At 49.9% G+C, this 24,470-nt stretch overlaps 1 protein-coding gene across 2 annotated transcripts; it reads left to right on the top strand.

The window, feature by feature from the left end:
• The first annotated feature begins 778 nt into the window (after positions 1–778).
• On the top strand, positions 779–24,441 carry Rab20 (RAB20, member RAS oncogene family). Of its 2 annotated transcripts, none has more exons than XM_021219730.1 (2): positions 779–1,161; positions 23,434–24,441. In XM_021219730.1, the coding sequence occupies exons 1-2, from the start codon at positions 990–992 to the stop codon at positions 23,961–23,963; spliced, it is 702 nt and encodes a 233-aa protein (XP_021075389.1). In that variant the 5' UTR covers positions 779–989; the 3' UTR covers positions 23,964–24,441. The 2 variants fall into 2 exon arrangements, with proteins under 2 accessions (XP_021075389.1, XP_029387529.1); XM_029531669.1 differs by lacking the exon at positions 779–1,161 and adding an exon at positions 1,890–2,659 and having other exon boundaries at positions 23,434–24,431.
• Positions 24,442–24,470: the final 29 nt, after the last annotated feature.

Below are 24,470 nucleotides of genomic sequence, written 5' to 3'. Positions count from 1 at the left end.
CCCTTCAAGGTTTCTTGCAGAAGTAAAAAGCAAACCTAGCAGGTATCTCCCGGTTTCCCTGACCCCTCCACGTCCTCCCTTAAATCTTAGCCGACTTCCAAGAGGCTTTCCCAGCCAGACAAACTCTCCACCGGTGTGGGTGCAACCAAGGTGCACCGAGAGGAGCGCCGGGCACGGGCTGGGAAGCGAAATAGAGCCAAGGGAGCCTGTGACCAGACAAACACCAGGTCCTGGGCCTCTCCGCGGCTACCCCGGCTTTTGGAGGAATTGGAGAGTCCGAAGGAAGGCGCTTGGAACTTTCACCTCGTTCCCAGGTCCTAGGCTCCAAACTTGGCGACACACAAGCTTTCTAAGGGTGGGGGCTAAGCGGTACTGTGGTCCTGCTAGAATCGGGGGTGCGGGGAGAGGGGGGCAGGCGTGGGTTAGGCCAGTGGAGAGGGGTTCCAGGAAAAGACTGGCTGGGCTGGAGAAGGGCTTGGAGGAGAAGGTATGGGAAGGAGCTGGGGCGGGAGGTCGGGGCCAGAGCTCTGAGAAGGGCAGAAAAATAAAGAAGGAATGGAGTTTGGGATTTCAGGGACGGACGTAGGAGGGTCCTTGAGGGAAGGGGAATGGGAAAGAATGGGGAGGGGTGGGCGTGGGGCTGAGATCTAGCAGGCGGAAAAAGGGAATTTGGGGAAGGAGAGATTGGGAGGAATAGGAGCGTGGCAGGGGTGATGGGGAGTGTGGAAGTGGCTTGGGAGAAGACTAGGGGCGGGACCTGGGCGGACCAGGGGGCGTGGGGTGGGCGTGGTGGCCGGGCGCCCACGTGGTCGCCGGGCTGAGTTCACACTCGGGTACAGAGCTGTGGCGCGCTTCCTCTTTGGCACTTCAGCGAGTTCGGATCTCAGGCCAGGGCCTCTAGAGTTAGGGGTCCCTGGAGGCCAGGGTCCGCGTTCCCTGGCATCCTGGGCGGGTGACCGAGAAGCGCAGTGGTCATCTCCTCCGCGGCTATGCGGAAGCCGGATGGGAAGATCGTACTACTGGGGGACATGAACGTGGGTAAAACGTCGCTGCTGCAGCGCTACATGGAGCGTCGCTTCCCGGACACGGTCAGCACCGTAGGCGGCGCCTTCTACCTGAAGCAGTGGCGTTCCTTTAACATCTCCATATGGGACACCGCAGGTGAGGGCGGCGCCGCCCGGACAGGCGGTCTTCGGGGCTTCGCGGGGTCGAGGAGTCGTCTGTGGGCAGACGCGGGGTCTCCACCTTGGGCTGTGACATTCATTGCACCTCTGTCCCCACTTGCCTTGCTTTGCCGTTTGAGAAAATCTCCAATTCAGCAGCACTCTGTGCGTCTCCACGAAGATCCAGGTTACCCTGGGAGGGATCCCCTGATCAGTACGACTCCCGCATCTTAGGAGCTTTAGTGTACCCCGTCACGGTGCCCTTCTTTGGTGTACAAAGCAGCCTTGGGAATTGAGCAGCGCTGCTATTACCGACCCCTTTATGAACGAGGAAACCGAGACAGAGAGCGTTGGATCACTTTGCTGGATGTAAGGCGACTGGGAAGTAGAGTTGGAATCGCCCAGCCTTCCCCGACTCACGGTTATTTACCCAGTGCCGGGTCTTGGCTGGTGCGCAAGTCACGTGAGTGGAATAGCTTCCTGTACTGGCATTTTTAAGATAGGTAGTGAATTATTTTTAGTGCGTGTACAACTTCGTCTTGGACTTTCCCGATTAGTTTGTTTCTGTCTTCTTCCTTTTCCATGATAAAGACATAAGATACTTTAAATGAAATAAACAAACCCGGAAATAGTATGGTATAGTTTCAGGGAGAGAGGTTTCCAATGTCTGAAACTGACGTTTTATGTTGTGTAAAGAGTGATGTACTCAGATGTCTTGCTCCTAATCCCCGACTCCTTACCTTGCGCGTATCCGTCTGTTGGATATGTAATACATTCTGATTTAAACTGAGTTAGTGAAGGTCTGAGGAGCTTTCCCTCCCTCCTTCGTCTTCCCAGTTCCTTACTTAGCCAGCCACCATGGGAAAGTAAGTGATTTCCACTTCCTCATCTTTCCTTTGACTCTGGTCTTTACTCCCCGTTGCAGGCAGAGCCTCCGAGTTTTCTCGGGCTGTCCACCTGCCTCCCACTGAGCACCCATGAATGCAATTTCCCAGAGCCAAGACCAGTCAGACCCTGGACTCCTTCCCCAGCCTCGGACAGAACTCCCCCTCCATGCTTGGCTTACATGGCTTGCCTGCGGCTCTGGGTTTGTAAGAGGAGAAAGCAGAATTGATCAGCTTTCCCCCCATACCTCTCAGTGTTTCTGGACTAGTGTGGCAGATACAGCACAGGGGAACTGTGTCCCCGCAGGGCACGAAGTAGCTGTTTCAATTTGATGGGTGGAGCCACTTTCTTCGTCAAGGCTGAGGATATGATGAATCCGGAATCTTGGTCAGCAGAGGATTTTGTAACACCGCTGATGTGCTGTCCCCTTGCTGATTCCCTTCGTGGGGGCGGTAGCAGCTCAACTCATTTCCCGGCCTCCTCGGCTGCTTTTGTGTTCCTGGAAGCCTAAGTGTGAAGGCAGATGCCTGGAGCCGGGCCGGGCCATGCCGGGTGGCCAGGCCCCTTCTCCACATTCCTGATGTCTGTGTACACATGCTCAGGGGAACAAGGTACAGAGTCAACAGTGGTCCATATCACCAACTCTGTGCCTGCTTTGCTGGTGACTTCTGGGCAGCCAGTCACCTGGAGGGAGCAGAGAAAGAGGGGTTAATATTGTTCAGGATTCTGTGTGGAACACCTACCCTAAAGGGTTACCTTTCCCGCCTTGCGCACTGTTTAAAATCCCTGCCCTCTCCCGGATTGACCCTTTAGCATAGCAGACCAAAACCAGCTTGCCGTGACAGGCAGGTTGGGGGAGGGGTGGCGGGTACACATCTGTGAGGGCTTTGGGACATGCAGTAGTCAGAGCCCTAGAACTTGGTCAGATTGTGTTTGACTCTTGACAAAGTCAAAGCTGAATGCTTAGCACCTGGAGCGTGCTGGGTGTGGCTGGGTGTGGAAGGAGATGCTTGCTGGCTTTTTAGGCATCTTATCTATACCTCTTGGTGCAGTATCCCGGTGGCAGGCAAGTGGGGTACAGGCATGCCTCCCCCCATTATGCTGTGGTTGCTTACACCCCTTTCTAAAGTTCCCTGAGAGAGGGGGCACTCGCAGGTCATGGCTGATCAGAGCTGCCAACAGGATGGTGATGTAACCTGCTATTAGCAAATAGATGCTAATAAGCATCATCTCTGTGCTAAGTTCTACTTCCTGGGCCCAGACCTGTGCACAGCGGTGGACTGAACAGGCCTAACAATGGCCACTTTGGGGCACTCAGCTGTGCCTCCTTGCAAAGGTTGTCCCAGCTGGGCTTGTTGACTGTTGACATGCCTTTGTATAGGGGTGGGGGTGGGGGAGGGGTGGGGGCCAAGTATCAGCCTGCCTCTGGTGGTGGGGGCTGGGGTTCTTGGAACAGAGCAAGTGGCTTTGGCTTGTGGGAGGGTCAGGGGATGCAGGTGTTTGGGAGTGAAAGAGTGGCTCCCTCCCCAGAAGCCTGGATTGAGAATCCTGTCCTCCAGGAGCACTCCTGGTTCTGAGGTTAGCAGTCTTGGTTTTATCCTCTCCCTAGGCTATCCTTGTAAGACTTTTTAGGTGCCCTGTAGACAGGGATGGGAGGTACCAGCATCCGCTTCAGCACCCCCCTCCCCCGAGGGCAGGCTTCTTGTATTTTCCCCTTTGTTACAGGGTGAAGTCTGCCATATGCTGTCATAGGTACTTCGGAATCTCCCAAACATCAGGCTGTGTGGGCACCTTTTGTACCTCGGTAAAGACTATTTTGAAGGGCAACGTGATTTCCTCAGAGCCGGAGGCTTTTGTAACTTAAAAGTTCCGTCACCGCTGGGCAGGGCATCCTGACTTTAAGACTCAGAGGGCTTTGTGTCTCATCTTTGTTCACAGGCTTTCTCTCTCATCCAGTACATATGCGGAGAAATGGAAGCCACAGGTTCCAGGAAGCTAGGAGAAGTTCCATGTGTTTGCTTTTTGAAAATTAGAGGTGCATTTGCCGCACGCATTTTGTGGAATGCTCAAAAACTATTAGAATTTTTTAAAAAAAAAACTTTATTATGCATGTGGGTTTTTTTTTTCTTTGTGTGCGTGCACGTGTGTTGTAGACAGGCACATGCATGCCCACCTGCATGCCACAGTGTCATACGCAGGTCAGAGGACAGTTTTGTGGTGGTGTTTTTCTCCTTCCACCGTGTCCTCTGGGGACAGAGCACAGATCATTAGCCTTGCTCACCCTCAGCCATCTTGCCAGCCCCAGATTATTAGAATTTTACTGAAAACCTTTGAACCTGGAAACTTTCTAAGTGGGACATTTTCTTAGAAAACTACTGGCCTAAGCGGAATTAAATTATCAGACCTGAAATGTGGCTCCTCTGGGTGTTGTATGTCATACTCAGCAGAGTCACAGTGTTACCGGGTCACAAGGAGTGTGTGGCACTGTCACTGAATTTGCCTAGCTAAGGTTCCGAGTTTTGTGGATCGGCTTTCTTCTTTGGTTAGATTACTTTATGGGCATGACTATTTTGTCTGCGTGCAGTCTGCGTACCTTGTGTGTGTGCTGTGCCCACAGAACTCAGCAGAGGGCATGGAGACTGGCATTACAGACCCTTGAAAGCCACCACACAGGTGCTGGGAACTGAATACAAGTCATATGGAAGAGCAGCCGGTGCTTTTAATCTCTGAGCCATTCTTCCAGCCCCTTCCATATTTAGCTTTAAAAGTGTTTAACCTTATCATCCATGCTCACAGACATAAATAGCCTCTTGTGCAAGTAAGTAGCTTCCACAGACTGGAAGTGAATGCCCTTGGGTGAATAAGGTGGGTGTCTGTGATGTGTGCCTGTGTGTGGGGGGTGCATTTTAGCTCCTGTCAGCATCTGGGATCCTTTGCCTTCCTCCCTATAATCTTCCGAGGCACAACATGACATCTCTCCCGGGAGGCCTCTTTCCCTTCGAATGTGCCCTAATCACTCTCCCTCCTTGCCATTCAAGGGCCCTGGCAAGCTGCAGCCTGATTCTGGTCTGCAGGGAGTTTACACACTGAGGAAATGGCTGAGGTGGAGCATAAGCCTGGGGAACTACCCCAGGGTTTGTGGAATGAATCACCATGCCCCTCTATGCTCTTCCCAGACTGACATCATTCTGAAGAGAGTGGGAACAAGAGCTGCTCCAGATGTGTGTCCGTGTCACCTGTGCTAGTGCACATACCACACTGTGTAATGTGCGTGTCGAGTATGGGAGCTGGTTGGGCACAGCAGGATACTAAGGTGCTAAATTAAAAACCGTCCCACCTTAAAGCTTCTTGTCACACAACTCACTGGAGGAATGTGTCAAACACCTCAGCACTCTTCTCTCATCGCATGCTCTTCCCAATCACGCTCATTTTTGAGTGGCTGGAGTCTTCAGTGCCACGCTGTGCATGGCCATGGGGACAGGCTACCTCCTTGTGCTATAGAGGTCCCCAGCCCTGCAGCCAACTCCTGGTGCATGGGGTCCTGGAGACAGAGGCACATTTTCTTAGTCCTGTGCCAAAGTTCAGGACATGTTGCTAGTAAGGACCTGGCCTGGCGAGGCTGATGCCGGTGAGGCACAAAGTGCTGTGTCCCAGAGATCAGATGCCGGAGGGCGGGAGGGTCACAGTGTGGAGGGTGTGATGTGCCTCAGTAAAACAGCAGCTGGAGGACTTTGTAACTGCTCCGGAGGTCGAGGGATCACTGCTTTCCTGGAATGACTTTTCACTTCCTGGACACAGACAGGGAGCTGTCTGTCCCTCACAGCTGCATGTGGACTCTGTGCTGAACTCTGAGGGCGGAGCTTGAGGGTAGCCCAGCCTTCATTGCTAAGTGGGAACAGGTAGCCAGAAGGGGTGAAAGGTTTTCTCTAAGAAAGACCCCATTCAAGATAATGCTAGGAGTGCTCGCCTTAGCAACAAGGCCAGAAAAAAGAAAAGGCATTAACTCTGGAAAGGAAGACACGAAATGGTCCTTGTCTGTAGGCACCATGCGTGTGTGTGTGTGTGTGTGTGTGTGTGTGTGTACAAGGAAAAGTCTAATGGCTGCAAAAACCTGTTAGAGACACATAGTAAACAAACACATAGTAAACACACAGTAAACACACAGTAAAGTTTTAGGACACTTTAGAAATGTAATGAGCACACGGCCCCTCCAGGGTGTGGCTGAAGAGAAGGTTTTTACTGTAGTTGTAAGGAAGAGGCACCTGGAAGAATCCAGAGCAGGAAGAGAAGGTGGTGGACAAAACAGTGAACTGAGAGGAGGGGGTGGGAAGAGGGAAGGAGGGAGGTGAGGGAGAGGAGAATGGGGGGCGGGCAAGAGAGGGAGAAGATGGGGGAGAGGGAGAGAGGCAAGACAGAGGGAGCAGGAAGACAGACAGAGACAGAGAAAGGTGAAGACAGAGGGAAGCAGGAGGACCAAGACAGAGAGAGGGAGAGGGGAAGAGAGCAAGGAGAGCTCTTGGCCTAAAGGGCAGGGAGTTACTGGGAATGAGAGCCCAGGAAAGGCTTGGGGCCAGGTGAGAACTGAGGGGAGCTAAAGGTGCCCAGTGAGCATTGGCCTTGGTGAGTAGTGGCTGTTCCTGGTTGTTGATTGACTGTATCTGGAATGAACCACAGTCCAGAACTGGAAGGCTCGCCAGTGATTCTAATCTGGAGGCTGGGAGACACAAGTTCCTGACCTGGATCTCGGTCGGCATGGAGATCTTGCAGTGTAGTGGCTATGAATTCCAGAAGACTGGGAGTCCTCTGAGTTCAAGGTCATCTGGGATTAAAGGCGTGGTGGCACACACCTTTAATCTGGGCCACACCTTCTGCTGGAGACCTGCTTAAGGTCATTGGAAGAAGGGAGATTTGCTCTCTCCTTCGCCTGCTTGCCCTGTGGGGCTGAGCAACTGCTAGATGCTTGGACTTCCATTCAGAGCTGCTACTGACCACTGTTGGGAGTTGGACTACAGACTGTAGGTCATCAACAAATTCCCTTGCTATATAGAGACTACCCATTGTTCTGTGACTCTAGAGAACCCTGACTAATACAGACAAATACAGTGAGCTAACCGGCACCACTGTTAGCCATTTGTCCCCAGTTTGTTTTGGACCTGACATAAAAGTTGGTGGTATTTCTTTATGACAACAATGAACTGTCTGAAAAGGGAGTTCATAAAGTGGTTGTTTTTTTTAGAATAGCATCAAAAATAAACCAAATATTGGCAACAGATTTAATCAAGGAGGAGAAAGAGCTATGATGTGAGACCGAAGTGTTTCTGACAGAAACTGACGAAGTTAGGAACACAGGACAGGGCTCACGTGTGTGTGACTGTGCATGGTGAGATGATTGCTGAAGTGTCAATATTAAAAACGATCTACAGATTCAATCCCTGTGCTATTTTTTTTCCCCACAAAAGTAAAACAGAATCATCCTGCCCCCAAATTTCCGTAGAACTCCAATGATCAGAATACCAAATCCATCAGACCAAGAACAGTGCTTGGGACTTCACACCAGTCCACTTCAAAGCACACCACAAACAGGAACAAACAAACCTAAACCAGGTGCACCGAGCATGGCAGGGAGCCCAGGATAAACCCATGCCTTGGTGGCCAGTTGATATTTATCGAAAGGCCAGGACATAATGGGGAACGGGCAGGTTCTTTAGTGATGTTGAGAAAACCCGCTGTCCCTGTGCAGGACTAGGAAGCTGGACACTTCTCAAACCTCCTACAAAAGTGTGTAGTCAGGACCCAGGACTGTGTGAGGACGTAGGACAAGTGACTCCACCCTGTTCTGGGGACTTGCATTTTTACCTTTTCTTGTGGTCCTCAAGCAAAACCAGGCAGGGACTTTGCGTGTGTGAGGAGCTGAGTTTGGAAGCTCCCACATGAGAAGCCTGGCATGCCCGTGTGCTCACCTGGAACCCCATGCTGGGGTAAGAGTCGGGGTGGAGGTGACAAAGGGCTCCTGGAGTTTAGCATGGCTGAAAACCAGCAAACTTCAGCTTCAGCGAGAGACCCTGTCTCAGAGCAGTGGAAATCAATGGGGGAAGATGTCTGCGATCCTACACACAAATGAAACAAATAGGAAAATGGCCTTATGAGTTCCTTGCATACGGAGCACTTTGCCATTGGGAGACCACAGCCACATTTGTGCTGGGTGTGCACTGACCACAGTTCCAGACTGCTTGCTGTCTTCATCTTTCCATCTATCAGAGCTGGTGACCTGTTGCTTGCTTAGCAAGCCACATTTTCTACAGAGATTGCAGAACACATTCCAAACTTAATTAATTTCAAATCTGATTAACTCAGGTTAGACATAGTGATACCATTTTTATGAAAGTGCCTCTTACATTCAGAGACTGGAACTTTTGTTGGCCTCACAACCCCGTTAACAATAGGCCTTGAGTGACATCTTGCTGTGTAGTCAGACTGTGGGTCTTGCTGTATGGCTCTGGCTGGCCTGGAACTCACTGTGTGGACCAGGCTGGTCTACAAATTCTCTGAGATCCACCTGCCTCTGCCTGGCGAATGCTGTCCTTGTACCACCACAGCCCTGCCTAGCCTATGGATTCAACCTGCCTTTAGGACAATAGCCAACCTTACCTGTCTTGGATTTCCCACAGAATCTTACTTTTTAAAGCCTAATGCACTGCTAGCTCTTTTGTTTGTTTGTTTGTTTTGTTTTCGTTTTCGTTTTTCAAGGCAGGGGTTCTCTGTGTAGCCCTGGCTGTCCTGGAACTCACTTTGTAGACCAGGCTGGCCTTGAACTCAGAAATCCGCCTGCCTTTGCCTCCTGAGTGCTGGGATTAAAGGCGTGCGCCACCACCGCCCGGCTACAGCTAGCTCTTAAGTTATGTACTATTCAATGCCCCTGGCCTGGCATTATGAATGCGTGCGTGTGCATGTGCGTGTGCGTGCGTGTGTGCGTGTGTGCGTGTGTGTGTGTGTGTGTGTGTGTTTAGACAACCAGAGGGTTTTAAAGCACCTTATACAACAAATATCTGACATAAATGTTGAGCAACACGGATCAACTTGGTAACAGTATTTTTTGCAGTACTGCTTGTTATCTGGGTCAGCTGGGGTCAATAACTCAATCCCTTTGAAAAACGCTCGTAAAGATTTCTGTAAAGCATCGCTCCTTTCCCATGTGATGCTTTCTTAAAAAAATGAACAAACAAACATCAAATGTTTTTAATTGAAGTAGAATTACATCGTCTCCCCCTCCCATGTTCCACCTCTCTCAGGTAGATAGTCTCTTTGTCCTTTATTATATTTGTTACATATATATGTATGCGTCTGCACAAATATACATGAATACAAGCTGCTGGGCCCATCTTGTTGTTTGGGTGTATATGGGTTCAAGGCTGACCACTCTGCACTGGACAACCAACAGGGCTCATCCCCGGGCTAGGCTAATTCTTCTCCCAGAAGTCATGAGTTGCCTGTAGGTCTTTATCCAGTGGTATGTGTGACCCTGGGAAAGTTTCTTCCTTCAGTGCTAATATGCCCATTGAAGTCGCTATTGTTCTGGCCTTGTTTATGCAGCCGGTTCTAGGACAGGCTGTCTCACGGCAGCTTCCTGGTATTCTGGCTCCTAAAAGGATTCTGTCCTCTCTTCTGTGATCTCTTTTAGATGCTGGATTGTGATGTAGGTGCCTCTGCTGGGGGTCAGCTCCCCCGTGATTCTTTGATCCCTGTCCAGCTGTGGTTTTCTGAGATGGTGTTTGCTTGCTATAAAGAGAGTTTTTTTTTTTTTTTTTTTGAGACGGGGTTTCTCTGTGTAGCCCTGGCTGTCCCAGAACTCACTCTGTAGACCAGGCTGGCCTCGAACTCAGAAATCCGCCTGCCTCTGCCTCCCAAGTGCTGGGATTAAAGGCATGCGCCACCATGCCTGGCAAGAGAGATATTTTTTAAGGGAGAGGTTGTAGCTACACTCATAGGTGGGTATAAACTTCAGAATGTAGCAAGGAGTCATGCTGTTCCAGCAAAGGGCTGGCAATAGAGTCGTCTCTAAGGTCCGCGACATCATTCACCCTGGGAAGTGGCTTTGGCTTCTAGTACCAGGCAGGATTTTCCTCCTGTTAAGTCCAATTAGACAGCTGTGGGTTACCCCTCAACCTCGAAGTCTATCATCTCACCATGCTGCTAATGGTCATGGCTCACAGGTGCCGCAGCTGGAAAGTGCCGTTTAATTGCCTCCCCCTGGTGGCAGCTTGCACGGTGTTTTCTGGTGCCATGGAAGCTAGAATACAGAGAAGAGGCCTTCAGGTCAGATCCAGTTTGAGTCGTCAAAGTCCTCTGCCCTAAGTGTCTTCAGCAGCAGGGCCGATGCTCAACCCCTGACAGGCAACCAAGGGGTACACTGATGCTCTCTGTATTGTTTTCCGAATCCCTTGGGCTACCCTGATCAATTTGAAAGGAGGTTTCCTGGCACTGCATTTTTGTTGTTGTTGTTGTTGTTGTCGTTGTTAGCTGATGGTTCTTGTGGAAAGCATTATCAGTGCAAGCAGGTGAACTTCCTTTTATATGTTTATACATCTCTCACATGTACATGTATGTGCATGTGTATATGTATGTATATGTATTATACACTTATATGCATATCTTATATGAATTGTATATAATTTTAGGTGTATATAAAATAATATGATGTTTTCTGCACTGTTCAATAAATACAGAACATACATACACGTTAGGGGCAGACGGGATACAGGGAGAGAAAGTGAAAATTCAACCTTAGGCTCCCTCTCTCCATCAAATTAATTCACGGGGGGGTGGGGGTGGGGGTGGAGGAGCGCTGAGTTCTCACTGGTTAGCGGGACTGCAACGCATGCCGGACTTCTGAAGTCATCTTTGTCAGCCAGAGCGTGCTGGCTCCTGACTGGTCAACCTGACACAAGCTGTAGTCGTCTGGACAGGGAATCTTGATTGAGAAAATGCCATCGGATTGGCCTGCAGGCAAGTCTGTGGGGGCAATTTCTTGGTTAATGATTGTGCACAGGACTAGGCCACTGCAGGTGGACTCCCCAGTGCAGGTGGTCCTGAGCTGTATAAAAAAAGCAAGCTGAACAAGCCATGGGGAGAAAGCCAGTAAGCAGTGTCCTCCGTGGTCTCTGAGATCTTGCCTTTAGTCCCCGCCCTGCCCTACCTTCATGATGAGCTGTCATGCAGTTCAGGTGAATTTTAACTCTTTCCTCCCTCAGCTCCTTTTGGACCTGGTATTTATCACAACCGTAGAATGCAAGCTTAGGAGCAGAGGGGAGAGGGACCACACTATCTGTCTTAGCCATGATCATGGCAACTTTTATAGAGGACAACATTTAATTGAGGCTGGCTTTTAGTTTCAGGGGTTCAGTCCATCATCATCATGACGGGAAGCCTGGCAGCATCCAGATAGACACGGTGCTGGAGGAGGAGCTGAGGGTTCTACATCTTGATCTGAAGGCAGCCAGGAGGAGGCACTCCTCTTCTGAACTGGGTGGAGCTTGAGCACTAGGAAATCTCAGCCCACCCAGACAGTGACACCCTTCCTCCAACAGGGCCACACCCATTCCAACAGGCCACACCTCCTAATAGTGCCACTTCCCGTGGGCCAAGTGTTTCTCAAACCACCACACCATCCATTTTTCCTGGGGTTGGTAGCTGTTGGTTTTCCATCTGTTACAGAGTTTGAAGATTGTGGCATAAGAACATTTCCAAATTTCCCATTTTAATCTGTGGGGTGTGTGCAGTTACCTTTGTGCTGTTCGTAATCGTCACTAGCTCCAGTTTCTCCCCCAGAAGCTGGGGGATGAATCCAGGGCCTCGAGCTGGCTCCGGAGGGAGTCATCGTCTACTGAGCTCCACCCTTCACACGCCTTGCCTTCTGGAAAATTTCAGTCTTCTGAAAATGTACTTCTTACTGGCTCCCAATTCTCTCTCCAGCCCCTGGCATGCACGGTCTACCCTCTATCACAATGAATCTGACAGTTTTAGGTGCTTATTTTATTTATTTATTTTTGTTTTTTCGAGACATGGTTTCTCTGTATAACCCTGGCTGTCCTGGAACTCACTTTGTAGACCAGGCTGGTCTTGAACTCAGAAATCCGCCTGCCTCTGCCTCTCGAGTGCTGTGACTAAAGGCGTGCGCCACCACGCCCAGCAGGTGTTTATTTTAAAGTTTTATTTCTGCATGCATCCTGATGTTATATTTTAACATGATAATCAGTTCTAATAAAATGCTCAAATACTCAGTGAATGTGCTTTGCAGGGTCTTGCTAGAGCACAGCCCTCGCACCGTTTAAATGACAGGTGACTGAATGCCTGAACCTCTGTCAAGTTCTCTTTCCCAAGAAAGGGCCGACTAGGTTGCCCCAGGGACGGTACTGGTGGGGAAATGCTTGTATGTTTCTCAGGGGGCTTTGTGAGTTGCAGAAGGGAGTTCTCCCAGTCAGCAAAGACCTTAGCGTTCTGGGATGTCTGCAGAGATGTGTCCCTAATAGAGGCTCTTCTGAATAATGTATTTCAAGAAAACCCCTTCTAGACTCTTCTTAATGTGGTTCATTCTTGTGGTCCAGTCTTGGCTTTGAAGCAAGTTAAAACTTGTTTGAAGCCGACTTTAGCTTCCTGCTTTAATAAGCAGGCTTTGCAAGAGATTGGGTTTTTATTTGTTAATCTCCTCTGAGAATCAGTGGCCAACAAGCCACACGGTGCCTATTGAAGGAAGAGGGGATCCGGAGGGCGGCCCTGTGAGCGCTTTTGTCTCCCAGCTCAACCTGTTATGTAAGTGTATTTTTCCTGGGTGTTGAAGAACCTCTCTTGTCTTTGCATTATTCTGTATTACTTACTGGGTTACCCTCAGTAAACTCGTGCTCGAGCACACAGGGTTCAGGTGACACCGATGAGCTGGGTGACAACACACTGATGTGTTTCACTGAGAAGCATCTCTGATTCAGCTTAGCTGTTCCCACAGCTTGGTAAACGCCGTCCTTGTGAGTCGGATTTAAAGATTTATTTACCTTATGTATATGAGTACACTGTCGCTGTCTTCAGACACACCAGAAGAGGGCGTCAGATCTCATTACAGATGGTCGTGAGCCACCATGTGGTTGCTGGGAACTCAAGTCAGGACCTCTAGAAGAGCAGAGGGTGCTTTTGACCACTGAGCCCTCTCTCCAGCCCCAAGCTTTTCATTCTTTAAGCTTCTCTGGCATTGTGGGTTTGCCTGATCTGTTATTTCTTGAGACTGTGACAGACCAACCTTCTTTTATCATTTTTTGTTTTGTGTGTATGTGCATGTGCGCACGCGAGTGTGCTGTACCGTTGTGGGAGGATGATGTGGGAGGATGATGTGGGGCGTCTTCCCCAGCTATCACCTTCTTTAGATTTTTGAGGCAGGGTCTCTCACTGAACCTGGGGCTCACCAGTTAAGCTAGACGGACCAGCCCGCAAGCCCCAGGGATCAGCCTATCTTTGTTCTCGGTGCCGCCGGGAACACAGAAGCACATTGCCATACGTCGCTTTGTCATCTGGGTTTTAGGTCATCCGAACTCAGGTCTTCCTGCTTGTTGGGCAAGCACTTCACTGACAGAGCCACTCCCGAGGCCACCAGCCTTCTTTTTCCTGACATCTGTTTCCTCAACCTTTCAGAGTAGGACCGGAGGTTGGCAGTGTATGTGGTATGAGCGTCACAGACCTGAACTCTGACTGTAACCTTCGCTACTGCCGATGTGGCCACGGCTCCTGTGACCATGGCCCGGCACTGTTTCCCTGGCTTTAATGCCCTAGGTTCTATGGTTGCCACCCTGGCGTTTACCGTTCAGTCCAGTGCAGGCCAGCTGCACCCTCACAGGCCTCAGGGCAGCTTCTGTCCCCACCGTGCAGCTGGGAGACTTGCTTTGACCCGTAGGTCCTTAGTCTCTTGCACAGCTGTTCAGAGTTAGGCCTCTTTTTCCTTGTGTTTGTCCGGAGTGATAAAGAACCAGACCTGGCTTCTTTATTTCTCAAGATGTCAGAAGAGAGGGCAAAGGTCCTTCCTTCTGGTGGCCTCGGGTCTGGTTTAAGGTTGAGAAACAAAGTCACATGCTGATGTCTCTGGGAATCTCTGTACTTGGGTATGTCTCGTGCTCAGGAAGTGAGCGGCTTTGCTGAGTTGGTTCAGGGGTAGCATTCGGTGCTTTTGTGATGCAAGTCCAGGGTCATGTGATCCATTCTTACCAACTTCTCTTCCTTCATTGAAGTTGGTGATTGTCTTGTCATTTTTTTTTTTTTTTTTTTTTGATTTTCGAGACAGGGTTTCTCTGTGTAGCCCTGGCTGACCTGGAGCTCACTCTGTAGACCAGGCTGGTCTCGAACTCAGAAATCCGCCTGCCTCTGCCTCCCGAGTGCTGGGATTAAAGGCGTGCGCCACCACATTTGGCTCTTGTCTTGGTTTTGAAGGTGGGACAAGGGGTGGCTGACCTGGGAGGAAGGAACACCCCTTGCCCGTCTGACCCCTGTGCACCGAGGAAGGGGAAGCATGGTTGTTGATCGGTTCCTGGTTTCTGATTTCCTGATGCGGGTGAAAGGTGGCGGCCTCCAGTCTAGGCCCGAGTAGCCTAGGGCTGCTTTAGGGAGTTTCACACTGTCTGTGGCTCACCACAATAGAAACTTATTCTCTTGAAATTCTGGAGTTGGATGTCTGAAGTCCAGGTGCCAGTGGCTGGCTTCACCACAGAGCAAAAACCAAATTGTCTCCCTCCTCTGGGGGATCTCCACAGTCCTGTCCCAGAGACCTTGCTATTCCTCTGTGTGTCGGACCCTCCTCCATTTGCATAGCCATAGCTCACAGCCTGCTGAGCACTGGGCGCTGTCCAGTGTGACGTGATCTTAGCTAATCGTCTCCCCCAGAGAGGGTCCCAGGCACAGGGTGGGGATGAGGACTTGAGTTATCTTTTAGGGGCATAGCTGAAGCCACATTAGTGATTGTAGTGTAAATCAATCTATTTTTGGACATGAGTGGTGGTGTTCTGACTTTCTGCTTGCCTTTCAAAATGGAAGTGAAAGTCAGGATTCTGTGGAAGGCTTCTGAGAAGCTGTAGTGTCTTAGGTGCCACTTGCCATCTGGGGCTGAGAACTGTGTGGTCAGATGGACAGACCCCCACCTGACCTGCTCTGGTACCTACCAGAATGCCTGTGCCTAGGCCATGGGGCAGGGTTTCCTGGTCATCCGTGGAGTCTTAGTTGCCCATGACGAGTGGAAGGAAGGATTGTGAGGCTGGGACAGGCAGGACAGCTGGATCCCAGGGGACTGGGATTGCTGGCATCTGTGGCTTGGCTTGTGATGAGGAAAGGGGGAAGATACAGACTTGATTGGGACCCGACTGTGAGGGTTGGGAGGGCCGAAGATGCCCACTTCCCAGCCTCCCTTCCTGTGACGCTGGGGCACGCCCTGGTCCTGGGAACCGGGCACACAGGTGCATGTGGCCTCTGCCTCAGAGAATTTAAGTTCATCTGCACTGCTTAAACACAGCCATGGTCATGTGTGAACTGAACGGTGACAGTGTCACATGGAGCAAAATATACTCTGGTTTAGAAGCGGTGGCCCAGACAAAAGACACGGTCTCAGTAGCTTTCTGTGGACTGTATATTGAAGTGAAGGTAAAAGTTATGTTGGTCAGCAGGGCAGTGGTGGCGCACGCCTTTAATCCCAGCACTTGGGAGGCAGAGGCAGGTGGATTTCTGAGTTCGAGGCCGGCCTGGTCTACAGAGTGAATTCCAGGAAAGCCAGGGCAACACAGAGAAACCCTGTCTCGAAAAACCAAAAACCAAAAACCAAAAAACAAAAAAACCCTGTCTCAAAAAATGTGTTTTGTGTGTGTTTATGCATGCATGTATGTGCACTGCACATGTATATAGATGCTAGAGGTCAACGTCATCTTGCCATTCCCCAAGATGTCATTCACCTTGTTTCTGAGACAGGGACTCTCGCTGACCTGGAACTTACTGAGTTGGCTAGGCTGCTGCCAACATCCTCCTGTCCTCCCCGGCACTCCCTGGCTTTATACCTGAGTTCTGGGATGGGACTCAGGCCTCATGTTTGTGCAGTGAGAACTTCGCTGGCTGAGCCACCATCCCCAGCTCTACCCTTTTAATCCTAAGTGTGGCAGTCAGCAACTCTTGTATGGGGTTGGGGTAGCTTTGCTGTTGTTATTGGATGGTGCTGGTCATCCGGTGATTAAAAATAACAGGAACCATTAAAAAAACCAACCCTTCATTGCTTCCCATGTTTAACCATAGTGGGCAGGAAGGAATGAGCCAGTGTTAATTATTGAGGTTGAAATGGTCAGAGGAGCCTGGAGATGGAGGGGACCAAAAGACGGCGGAGAGCATCTTGGGATGGGCAAGGTTTCATGGACAGATGGCTCAGGCAGGTCCTGCTGGGGAAGGGGAGGGTTTGGCTGTAGAGGGCAATGGGACAGGGGTGGGGAGTGGAGGGAGGGTTAGGCTACAAAGGGGCAGTGGGGAAAGTTTGAGGCTAGGCTGGAAAGGAGCAATGGGAGGGGCATTGGATGCCAGGTGAGAGATGTAGCCGTTGGCCTTGGAGTGGGGGTTCACAGGGTGACACAGGAGGTCATGGAGTGAGGGGTTGAGTGACTTGGCTGTGTTAAGTGTCACATCCACATGGCCATCCAGGTCTGGCCTTTGGGACTCACAGGCCCGGCGCTGAGAGTGAGCTGCTCCCCTGGAAAGGCCCTCTGGGTAGAGAGCGATGGATTAAGGCCTGGAACCAGGGCTGTCTCCCAGCTTGGGAACCTGCTGATCTGGTCCTTGGGGAGATGGCCTGGAGGTCCGGTTTTGATGGTTTCCTGATGACTGTCCGGCAGGCAGTGCTGACACAGGGCCACCAAGGACCTTGCCTGTGTCTGCCTGACACTTCAGTGATCTGGCACCCAGCCCCAGCTGAAAACCACATCCCCGATGGCAGCAGGGCAGAGAAAGCTGGGATTCCTGCTGCTGGTGACCTGGAGAGCGTTGGGCTCTGGAGACAACTGTGACAGAGACTGCAGATGAGTGGAATCAAATTGCAGGCTCTTTCCTCTCAGCTGCAGAGGCTGGGGGACTGAACCAGTGACCGACCTTCCTAATGCCGTGACTCTTTAACACAGTTCCTCGTGTTGTGGTGTCCTACAACCATAAAATCATCTTTGTTAGCCGGACATGGTGGCTCACGCCTTTAATCCCAGCACTTGGGAAGCAGAGGCAGGCGGATTTCTGAGTTCGAGGCCAGCCTGGTCTACAAAGTGAGTTCCAGGACAGCCAGGGCTATACAGAGAAACCCTGTCTNGAAAAACCAAAAAAAAAAAAAAAAGCACTTTTTTTTGTTTCCTTTAATGCTAATCTACTGGGGATATTTTTTATCTCCTTGCATTTCACTCAAAACAAAGATGGAGTTCATAATCTAGTGGGCAAAGAATGTTCGTATGGTAAGGGTAAAAAAAAAAAAAAAAAAAAGAGCCATCTTTGTTGCCATTTCATGTTGCTACTGCTGTGAATCATAATGTAAGTATCTATGTTTTCCAATGGTCTCAGATGACCCCTGTGAAAGGGCCATTTGACTTCCAAAAGAATTGTAACCCATAGGTTGAGAACTGCTGGTGTAGACCAGCGGCTGAGTCACTCCAGTCTTCGTCTCCAGGGTCATGGGGTCTTCTCTTCTGTGTGTGTCTTCTGTGGACACTTGTAATAGGACTTAGGGCTGTTGGGATAATTCAGAAAACTTTTTAGACCCTAACTTTATTTCCCAATAAGATTCTCTACATGGGTTCTGGGGATGAGGGTGGAGACACATCTTTGGATTTATGACGTAGAAAATTCCCTTTCTCAGGACATGTGCTTAAAGGATAAGAAAAGAGGAGGAAGTCACTGAAAAACCCAGCAAATAGCTCGGATTTCAGATTCCTTGTCTATTTCCATCACCCCAGACCCCTTCAGCTGTGAAGTGTGGTCCCAGACTTGAGGCTGGCTGCTGATCCTGTGAGCCCCGCCTTTCCTCTCTGGGCCCTCTTGTTGAACTCTGAAGGCGGAACCAGTGTTGGGCAGCTGCCAGGCCGGTGGCTCCTCACACTTTGAAGGCTGAGGGGGGTCTGTGTGTGCTGCAGGGGATTTCCAGTATTGGATTTCCAGTAGAAACCACCAGCTAGGTCAGCAGGTCAGGAAGAGACTGCCAATGGGGAACTGGTTGCGGGGGGGGGGGGGGGGGATTGATCTTTGCCACTCTTGTATCGCTGTGAAGGGACACAATGACCAAGGAAACTCTAATGAAAGGAAGCATTGAATTAGGGCTTGCTTACGTCATCAGAGGTTTAGTCTATTATCATTATGGCAGTGAGAGGGCATGGTGGCACACAGGCATGCATGTTGTTGGAGCAGTAATGTCAGATGGGCTGTCCTACCTCAGGCAGTGCATGCCGAGTGTGGAGATATTACATCCTGGCCACAGGAAGAGAAAGAGACACAGCAGGCCTGGTGGGGGCTTTTGAAATATCAAAGCTCACCTCCCTGGACAAGCATCCTCCAAGTAGGCCACAGCTTCGGGTTCTTTTAATCCTTCTAATCCTTTTAAACAGCTCCACTCCCTGGTGACTAGGCACTTAAATATATAACACCGTGGGGGCCATTCTCATCATCACAGGGCAGAGAGCCACTTCCGGTGTTTGAAAGTACATAGCATTGTGGGGCATCAGATCAGGTGTATGTGGGTCTAGTCACCCTGGAAACTACAGCTCTCTGAGGCTGTGCCTCGTGTGTGTGTGTGTGTGTGTGTTCGGAATGGACCTTGATGGGTGACCTAGAGATGATGTACCAGAAAGTCGGGCTGCTGAGACCACTTATACTTCATGGGGAACCTCACAGTTAAACACACCTTTTATCCTGAGCAACAGGTCTTATGAAGCCAAAGCATCATTCTCGTAGTAGTGGGGCCTTCTTCCCTCAGGGAATAGCTCAGGTTGCGATCCAAAGAGATGCCTGGATTTCTGTCTGGGTGCTGGGAACTTCCTAAGGGATTCCTGAACCAGATTACTAAGTTACAGAAGGTCCCAGCTTATCTGAGACACTGTCAGGAACAGTCAGACAATGTTGGACCAGACTCTGGCTCGTGGTCTGTCTGAGGTAGCTTGTGCCATGATGTCATCGGTGGTACTATTTGTTTGGTTGTTTTATGAGACAGGATCTTTTTTTTACAAAGTCCTGGCTCTCCTGAGCTCACTATATAGACCAGGCTGGCCTTGAGCTCACAGAGATCAACCCACATACTGAAGTGCTTGTGAATCCTCCTGCGTGCTGAGAGTAAGGTGTGCGCGATCACATCTTCGATATTATTCCCTGAGAGAAGCCCTGGTGTATGAAAGAGTCTCAGATAAAGCCTGTTGGTGTTTACTAAGGGCCTGTGGCTTACTACTCCACACTCTGTCTACTACCTGAGGTGGGGACAGTGGGTGGGTCCTCAGGCAGCCCATCTCATGAACCCATGGCAGTAGCTCTCAACCTTCCTAATTCTGTGACCCTTTAATATGGTTCCTTACCTTGTGGTGACCCCAATCATAAAATTATTTGTGTTGCTACTTCATAACTATAATTTTGTTACAGTTGTGAATCATAACGTAAACACCTGTGTTTTCTGATGGTCTTGGTGACCCCTGTGAAAGGGCGGTTCAATCTCAAAGGTGTTGAGACCCACAGGTTGAGAACCACTGACCCAGGGAGCCATGTGGCCCATTTTTCCTTGTTGCATGAAGAGTTCATTATTTGGCTTTGCAAACATTCCTGGAGAGCTGTGACTTCCATCGGGCATCCCAGCGTCAGACACTTTAGGAACGCTCTAGATCTTGTGAACTGAAGGAAGTTTATGGCTGGCTGTAAATGTTTAAAATTCACTGGACTTCATGAAGTGGAACTCAATAACTTTTCTTGTAGCACTTGTGGGTTGAGCTTGAAAACCCTGGGGTAATCATAATTTCATGAAAACAGAAAGTATACAGGAAGGCACATTACAGCTTGACCCAGGCTGGGCCACTCGGGCCTCCAAGGCTGGGCTCATGGCTCTGACCTATGTCCTCGTTCCCATCTCTGTTTTCAAGGCTCTTTGGCATCTCCTGTTTACACCATTACAGGGATTCTGCCAGCTTCCAGCTGAGAGGCTCTGGGGATGCATGAGCTTGCTTGACAAAACTCCCCCTTTCTCTGGGCTTGCCCCAAGCTTATAGAAGTGTTCTGAGTCTCGTCTCACGTTTCAGCAGCTACTTAAAAAAAAAAATGTGGGCTGGAGAGATGGCTCAGTGGTTAAGAGCATTGACTGCTCTTCCAAAGGTCCTGAGTTCAAATCCCAGCAACCACATGATGGCTCACAACCATCCGTAACGAGATCTGAGACCCTCTTCCGGGGTGTCTGAAGACAGCTACACTGTACTTACATATAATAAATAAATAAATAAATAAATAAATAAATAAATCTTTAAAAAAAAATGTGTTTATTTTCTCTGGTTCTGGGTAATGGAACCCAGAGGAGTGCCTCAATTCTGGCTAGACATTGTATCTATCTCCTGATCCATGTAGATCTAGGGTTGGAGCATCGGCAGTTTTGAAAGTGCCACCCCCTATGCCCCACTCATTGAGAGTATGCAAGCAGGGTTATCTGTGGTTTCTGAAGGACAAACCAACCCATTCAGTGATATGGAACATGGAAGTAAAATTCACAGATGTTTGGACTCAAAAACTGGCTGTAGGGACTAGGAAGCGTGGCAGAGTGGCTGGGTTGTTTACAGAGCCCTGAGAGCGGACCGGGTTACTGCAGGGCATTTCCCCAGGTTTGCCCCTGGGCCTTTTTTTTAACCCTTTTTTTAAACCTTGAATCGGAGAAGCACCAGCATTGGGGAGAAAGCCATTCTTAAGAACTAGGGAGACTCAGGGCATTGGTCAGCTACCCCGGTGACCAGCCAGCCACAGAGATAGTTTGCAGATGTATATGTGAGAGAGTAGAGCCTGAATGTGTGTGGCACTCGGTGAGGAGTGAGGGGGAGGAGTCAAACTCAAGATGTATTGATCCCATGCGAGGTACAGTGCTAAGCTGTTTACCAGGTTTTCTCAACCACCCCTCCCAGGTGCTGCCACATTTCAGCAGCAGGGAAAGTTACACTGAGAGGCTTGCCCGGCTGGTGCACAGGCACGTTCTGTGTCAATTTTGGAATCCCCGGGAAGTAGTCAAAATGTTGGTCGCCAGTGCCAGTGTTTGGGGAGGAAGCCATAACACATTGCCTGTGTTAGCTCAATTCTCAAGGAAGCCAAGCGGCTTGGCTAGGGACCCAGGAATCCAGTGGGAAGGAGACAGGGAGGGGGGATGACATGCCCTTGTCTTACCAGGGGGGAGGGGTGTCGGGGGAGGGCCTCGGGACCTGCTCAAGCCTGCCTGACCGTGTGCAAGTTCCAGAACACAGATGAGGAATGTGACATAGGAAGGCAAAGCTGAGTTTGGAAAACCCAGGAAGGTAGAAAGACACCTTGCCTACCAGCTTCTCTGCCTTGTCTCAGTGCCTGGGTCTCCTGCATGGTACCCGTTCCCTTCATCTGGGACCATCTCGCAATGGACGCTGCCCACATGGGTGCCACCTGTGAGTCCTGTTAGCCACCGGGAGAGCTAGAGATCTGAGCGTGAGAACTAGCCTGGAAGCTCTTCATCTGATTTGCTGCTGCTGCTGAGCCCTCTCTCTGCTGCCTTCGGAGTTCTCTGTCTCATGTCTCCTATGTCCTTCAGTGTTTGCAACCTTCGTTTTATATAACTACTATTTGCTTCCCAAAGGCAAATCCTATTTTTTTCAGGACAGGGTCTCGCAGTGTAGCCCAGGTTAGCCTATAACTGGCAAACCGCCTATTCCAGTTCTCCGAGTGCTGGACTGCAGCTTTGTTCTGCCAGGCTTCCGATCAGGCAGATTTATCTGGGACAGAGGCTATTTGGGGCGTGGGTGTTAATACAATTCTTTCTTTGTCCTTAGCGAACTATGTTACAGAGACTTGAAAAAATTCTTTCACGGCTGGTGGAATGTCCTCTCTGTGTCCTTGTGACTGTTCTTCTGTGGAATCTGTGGTTAAATGGATAACATTCTAGCTGTTTGAAATTTTATGATGTTGGAAAGTTGTGCTGAGAGATGCCTGGTTGTGTGTGTGTTGCATGTGTGTTACACATATGTTAATGTGCATGCATGTGTGTATGTGTTTGGGTGTATTGCATATATATACATGTGTGTGTGTGGACATTTATGTATGTGTATGCATGTGTGCATGTGCATGCGTGTTTATATGTGTTGGGGGGGAGTATTTTTCTTTTGTAAGCAAAAGTCTGTCTTGTCAGTGTTGCAAACTGTAGTGGGGCAGTAGCCACATATTTGGAGGCTAGCACTGTTTGGCTGGGCATAAGTACACTGTCAAAACACAGCCATTTCAGAATTGTTGAAGATGGGGTGGGGTTTGTTGCCACCTGGCTGAAAATAGTGGTGGAAAGCAGCCAGGGACACCGTAATTTTGTATTCCATGGACCCCTTGACTCAAACAAGGTGTAAAACCCTTCGACATTGTCTTAGGGTTTTACTGCTGTGAACAGACACCATGACCAAGGGAATGCTTATTGAAGAACAGCATTTAATTGGGGCTGGCTTACAGGTTCAGAAGTTCAGTCCATTATCATCAAGGTTGGGGAGCATGGCAGCGTCCAGGCAGTCATGGTGCAGGAGGAGCTGAGAGTTCTACATCTTCATCTGAAGGCTGATAGTGGAAGACTCACTTCCAGGCAGCCAGGATGAGGGTCTTCAGCCCACACCCACAGTGACACACCTACTCCAACAAGGCTACATCTATTCTAACAAGGCCATACCTTCTAACAGTGCCAACTAACTAACTCCTTGGGCCAAGCATATATAAACCATCACACACATCTCAGTAGTATCTATTGCTCAGACAGTAGATTAAAGGGCATTAGCTACAGACAAAGGCAGGCATCGACTCTGAAATACGGATGTCTGGAGGTTTTTAAAGATTATTATTGACCTTGGCAAGGTAGGGTTGGGAGGCAGAGACACCTTGAGCCTCTGTGGGTTCAAAGGCAGCCTGGTCTACATAGCAAGTTCCAGGCCAACCCAGTGATAGAAACATGGTGAGACCCTGTCTAGAAAACATACAAACAACAGTGAGCCACATACAGTTGGTATGTGTTTTCACTGGTATGCATTTTATTATCGACATGGACAATGTCTTAGTCCTTTTCCCTGACCACAGTTTGGTGGTGGGCGTATCCTGAGATAAATAATCATCTCTCTCTCTTTCTTTCTGGCAGGGCGGGAGCAGTTTCACGGTCTGGGCTCCCTGTACTGCCGGGGAGCAGCCGCTATCATCCTTACCTATGACGTGAACCACCCACAGAGCCTGTTTGAGCTGGAGGACAGATTCCTGGGCCTGACAGAAACAGCCAATAATGACTGCCTGTTTGCCATTGTGGGAAACAAAGTGGACCTGACCATGGAGCGGGACACCGAGGGCGGGGAGAAGGAAGGACTGGCCTCTGGGAAGGTGGGCAGCTGTGTCTCCACCAAGGTACCCAAGCAGGTGCATCCAGAGGATGCAGTGGCCCTTTACAAGAAGATCCTGAAGTACAAGATGTTGGACGAGAAGGAGATGCCAGCTGCTGAACAGATGTGCTTTGAGACCAGTGCCAAGACCGGACACAATGTGGACCTCCTCTTTGAAACCTTGTTTGACCTGGTGGTACCTATGATCGCGCAGCAGAGGGCTGAGGCGTCAGATCAGATCGTGGACATTGCCAGCTGCAAAACACCCAAACAGACGAGATCCGGGTGCTGCGCCTAACGGCAGGAGGTCTGTCTTGTCATGTGTGGGGGAGCCACTGGGCTAAGAAGTCTCACACAACAGTGGGTACTGAGGACAATGGGCAGAATGACCACCAGCTGCTAATACAGGCCAGGGTGCCCAGCAACCACTGGGCATCCGGAGGTGGCACTCAAACCTTCTGTGGAGCCAGCCTGGTGCCACCTCATCTGCTGCCCTATGCACCCGTCTCTCATGGAGATGCCACCATGGAGTCTGCAGTCTGAAGACCTGCCGTGGACTGTTCTTGACTCTGGAAGTCACTACATCCTGCACTGCGTCTATTCTCAGAGGCCTGTGTCCACTGTGATTCATATATGGTCTTCCTATTTGATACCTGCACCTTGATATGTTATGATGATGATACTCCACATTTAATTTATATAAAATCAGGAATGGCTGTTTTTATACTGGGTAGGGCCAGATGGGCTATACATTATTAAAAATGATTTGGGGAAAAGCCTTGTTCTTGAGAATGTTTGACTTTAT

The sequence above is a fragment of the Mus pahari genome, chromosome 19, assembly GCF_900095145.1.
Source record: "Mus pahari chromosome 19, PAHARI_EIJ_v1.1, whole genome shotgun sequence".
NCBI lineage: Eukaryota > Metazoa > Chordata > Mammalia > Rodentia > Muridae > Mus > Mus pahari.
This window is presented reverse-complemented; position numbering and strand designations above follow the sequence as displayed.